At 39.8% G+C, this 5410-nt stretch overlaps 1 protein-coding gene across 2 annotated transcripts in view; it reads right to left on the bottom strand.

Annotated features, from left to right (window-relative positions):
- LOC106872325 (anaphase-promoting complex subunit 7) overlaps positions 1–5410 on the bottom strand; it is a 50041-nt gene that overhangs the window by 9952 nt on the left and 34679 nt on the right. For both annotated transcript variants that reach the window (XM_014919272.2, XM_014919271.2), the window contains exon 14: positions 1219–1263. In XM_014919272.2, coding sequence (XP_014774758.1) covers positions 1219–1263 — 45 coding nt within the window. The remainder of the gene's footprint in view (positions 1–1218; positions 1264–5410) is intronic.

Here is a 5410-nt window from a genome sequence, read left to right as displayed (position 1 = left end):
TTATAAGCCTTAAAATTCACCCCATAATTGCCCACGGGCATATGGCGTAGTGGTTAAGAGCGCGGGCTACTAACCCCAAGGTTCCGAGTTCGATTCACGGCAGCGACCTGATTAATAATAGGAATAATAATAATAACAATATAATAATAGTAACATCGTTAGGAATGAGAACCCAGGTTCGAAATTTCCCCAAGACACCTGACGAAGGCTGGAGGGTATATCAGCCGAAACGTTGTGTTAACAACAAACAAGATGAAGATAAATATCCGTCAAATGTAAATAATGTAAATAATTCCTCATCTCTTAAATATAGAACTGTAGAAAGCTATATATCATCATTATCATTTAATGTCTGTTTTTCCTGCTGGGATGGGTTAGATGGTTTGACTAAAGATGGTAAACCAGAGAGCTGCACTGGGCTCCAGTTGTCTGTCTTGGCTTGGTTTCTATGGCTGGATGCCCTTCCTAATACCAACCATTTACAAAGTGTACTAGATACCCTTTTACATGCTACCAGCACAGGTGCCACTTACATATCACTGGCACATATACATATATATATATATACATAAATGACTACTAGTTATGTTTAAAGGTCCATGTAGACTTTCACAATTGAGTCTGTTTTCTGTATAGTTGTTAATTAACTACTGCAATGGGTTTAGGAGTCTAGACAAAATCATAAATCTCATCATCATCCTTTAAAGTCCATTTTCCATGCTGGAAAGCCGCACCAGGTTTCAGTCATCTGTTTTGGCATGGTTTCTACAACTGAATGCCCTTCCTAATGCCAACATTGTACTGGTTAAGCCTGTGGTTAAGAAGTTCGCTTGGCAATCACTGAGATGTATATATCACTGTATCACTATCGACCAGGCTGTCAGATGGTGTTATACACTGCAGGTCCACAATGTGCTTTCTTGCATTGTTGCAACTTTCAAATGATGCCACCATTGCTAATCCATCAATCATTTATAGCTGAGTGTACAGGATTAATGTGAAATGAGGTGTTTTGCTCAAGAACACAATGTAATGCCAGCCTAGGAATCGAAACTATGAGGTAATGATTGTGAGTTCAACACCCCAACCATAGGCCATGCACTTTCACACACACATATATATGTATGTATATATATATATATATCAATGAAAAATATTTCAATACAAAAGTATTAATTTCCAGCATATATATATGGAGAGAGAGAGAGAAAGACTTACCTTTATTGCTGTTGTAGGTTCTTCAGACAGTACAGAGGCATAGAGCTGATAGGGAGAGAATGAAATATATTTATACATAGAGTTTAAAGTGGGACATAAACATAACCCACACAGCATATTGCAGGTGAGAGAGAGAGAGAAAAGGAAAGAGAGTCTTTCAGTTTGTATAGGGACAGAAAGCTAGAACAGAGAAAGTGAAGGTTAGCAGTATGACAATAAGCCAAAATATTCGCAAACATCTAAATATGTTTAGTCAACAGTTTTGCAAAAGATGATTAGTAACTGAAAAAGAAATTTTAGCAAATGTGTCACACATTCATCTGTTCAGTTGTCACGTGCAGAACATGTTATATTTTCATCTCTTTGCATGCTATCACCATTTTAACATCTTCTTTTCCATGGGTTGGATGGGGCTTGCTGAGGCAGATTTTCTACCACCAGATGCACTTCTGTTGCCAACCGTCACCTGCTTCCAAGTTAGGTAATATTTTCTCCAATTGCCAGGCATGGTTTTTTTGCGGGATACTGGAAATGAATGACACTGCTTGTATATGACAGAAACACTCCTCTACAACTACCATGCAATGTCAAGACATGGGGGACAAACATATACACACTTACATACATGTAGGAGTATGTATGTGTATATATGTAAAAGGATAAAGATCCTTCCTGAGCCATACATTAAAAAGGTGGGTTTCCTGGTTTCCATGGTGTATTTATTCTCCCCCTGGATGGGATGCTAGTCCATCATTACTCATTCTTGCCAGTGGAATGGACTGGGGAAATATGAAATGAAATGTTTTGCTCAAGAACAGAATGCATTGCCTGGTCCAGGAATTGAAACCACAATCTTATGATCATGAATCCAACTCCTTATCCACTAAATCACATGCCTCCACACAAACACATTTGTGTGTGTGTGTGTGTGTGTATATATATATATATATATATATATATACACACACACACACACACACACACTAGCAATGCATCCTGGCGTTGCCCTGGTGTTATAACCTATAGCCACATTGTATTATTTGTTTCTTTTTTATGGGTAGAATTGGCACACGAGGTGCGTGAAGCAAACAACTCTTTTTTTATAAACATGTTTTTCAGTCATTTTGTGATGAACAATGCTGAAATTGTTGTCACCAAAAACATGTAGAATAGCAGCTTAGATTAGAATAAAATCTTAAAATTGCCCCCAAAATGACCTAGACTTACGGATTTAAAGAATTGGATGACATATGAGGACGTAGAGGTATTTGTATTGCAGAAAGTAAGGTACATGGAAAGAAAGCTGCTTCATTGTGAAAAGCACCAAATCTGTAATGTTTGGGCAGACTGCATACTTCAGCATATGTTAAGTGAAACCGACAATGCTTCTGGGTAAACTATGTTTTGTGTAAGCCCAGTGTTGGTAGAATAAATATACAAGTCATCTGCATTGCTAACTCAAGAGCATGCGACATACAGTTGTCCATGAAAAAAAGCAGCGTAGATGTAAATTGAGGCCCACCATTTTTAAAGTTTGACCCTGAACTTTGTTGATCATCATAGCAAAGCACAATTGCACTGGAAACTGGAGGCGCTTGAAATGAAATGGCATATTTGAGGGAATAAGGGGCATGCATGGAATGTATGCAATCTCTCCTTCATGGCAACCAGCAATAATGGTTGCTTCTAGGACATGACTTGTCATTGTAGTTATAATCAATCTTGTACCATTGCAAAGTCATGATGGTTCCAAATTCCTCAAGTGCATGATAGATGCACCTTTCTTTAGGAACAACGTATGTGGTGGCAGTCCTGTGGGTTGTAGAGAGTTGAGAAATTCAACTGGATTCTCCACAGCGGCATGTTCGTTATCAGTAGCAATGGAGACAAATGTTGAAACATCTCCAGTTAGAATGTGGAGGAGTTCATGGTTTACTTTATCAACGCTTTCTTTCTGAAGTGCTAAAATAGCCCTCTCTGCAAACCATGCTGTTTTTGAAGTTGTCTTGCAATGTGGGGAATACCTTTTCTTTAAGCTCAGCCAATGTAGACACCATGTGCCCACATTGCAGTCCATGCTGCAGCAGGGTGTTATTCAAAGGTGATGAGAGAATTCCTCAGCTAAAGGGTTGTTGTAGAGATGAGCTTGCATATTATTGCTTAATGAAAGCTGATGAACAAACCTCCACAGAAGTGAAGACTTCAGACATTCATAGATCTCATCAGCTCACGTACCCTGTGGTATGACTGGTAATATTTGATGGAAATCCCCTGCAAGGACAACAGTTAAGCACCCCATAATGGCAGTATTGTTTCTAATGTCTCTCAGTGACCTATCTAGGGCTTCTAGTGCACCACAGTATGCCACTGTGCATTCATCCCAGACAATAAGTGTAGTTTGTTAGCATAACTTCCACTGTCAGTGATCATTTTGAAATACTGCATATTTGGGCATCCATTGAAGTCAAATTGAAAGGTAATTTGAACGTTGAGTGAGCTGTTCGTCCACCTATTAACAAAGTTGCTGTTATCCCTGATGATGTGACTGCAATCGCTATATTTCCCATCTGCCTTATTTTTGCCAGAAGTAGGTTAATTAGAAATGTTTTCCCCTTTCCTCCTGGTGCATCAATGAAGAAAAGATGTCCTTCTCTTTGCAAGGTAGACACTACTATTTCATTGTAAACAGACCTTTGCTCAGCTTGCAATAATGGTTCACTTTCATCAAGTTGCTTTTTCAGGGCATCCAAGTTGTATGCTCTTTCTCGAATGACTTCTCTTGAAAGGCCGTGATATTTAGCTGAAGGTGTTGGAATGCCATAGTTGGTTAAGCTTTTGGCCCCAATGGAATTAAGCATGTCTTCTAAATGCAATAATGATTTGGTGTATATAACATCTGAGTAGGAGACACTTGGCCCATGCAACCATCAAGCTTCATGAAGGATGTCATCAGATAAGCTGTCATTGTAGTTTTCCCAAAGTTGTAGTGGATTCGGTAAATCACAATGGTATAACATGATGGCGAAGAATCTTCTTAGTTGTTAAGCTGTGCATGTGGCTTCTGCATCAGAAAGAGCTAAACTCCAGTGACCATCATCTTTAAGAAGACCTCTGAGTTGGCAGGCTCATTGAAATGCTTCGCAAATCAAGGAGTTTATCATTTTAAGGTCTTTGAATGACGTTGGTCCAGCAACTTTGTGGAGGAGCATCCGGAGACAGTAGCATTCAAAGTTTTTAGGGTGGACTGTATAAACTCGACCTGGAGCATTACTTTTTTTTATGTGTGGCTGCCATTTGACGGTTACACCAAGCTTTCTCCTCTTCCACTTCTTAATATGGTTATTCCAGGTGTAATACTTTGGTATGTCTGGGTAGAAGATGGTCACGGCAAATGCATCACATCCACACAGGTCAAAGAATGCTGTGAGAATCGTTGCCTGTGGTGCATATATTTGTCCTAACTCTTTTGGAATTCAATGGATCAAAATAAACTCTTTGGCCATTTTTTAAATGAACAGTGAGGTGGACAACTGTGAGATATCGGTCATGAATGGGGAAATGAAGGAGTCTCCAAGCGGCTTCATTACTGCTTACATAACAGTCCATTAGATACTGGTCTACCTCATTGGCCCTATCAGCATCTGAAAGGCCAAAGACAGCCATATCGGAGCCTTTGTTTATCTATTTGCATACATACTTGATGGAGTGAACAGAACTGCAAAATTCCCAGTTAATGTATACCTTGAAAACTCGTAGCAATAGAGGAGTATATGGGACAATCCATCTGTTGTCTACTACGACTGAACTTTGCTGTGGCCAGTTTGTGTCTTTTTGTATGTTGGATATCCCCACCCTAAACGTCATCATCGTCGTCGTTTAACGTCCGCTTTCCATGCTAGCATGGGTTGGACGATTTGACTGAGGACTGGTGAAACCAGATGGCTACACCAGGCTCCAATCTGATTTGGCAGAGTTTCTACAGCTGGATGCCCTTCCTAACGCCAATCACTCAGAGAGTGTAGTGGGTGCTTTTACGTGTCACCCGCACGAAGGCCAGTCAGGCGGTACTGGCAACGGCCACGCTCATCTCGCTCTTGTTTTTTTCCCTTTTTAGACCAGAATCTTATGTTTTCAATGATAGAGATTCCAAATATGCAAAAAGCCATGCTTTCAAAATTTTTATCCCCATCCT

The sequence above is a fragment of the Octopus bimaculoides genome, chromosome 28 (assembly GCF_001194135.2).
Source record: "Octopus bimaculoides isolate UCB-OBI-ISO-001 chromosome 28, ASM119413v2, whole genome shotgun sequence".
NCBI lineage: Eukaryota > Metazoa > Mollusca > Cephalopoda > Octopoda > Octopodidae > Octopus > Octopus bimaculoides.
Note: the sequence above shows the minus strand (reverse complement) of the source record. Positions and strands in the feature narration are given on the sequence as shown.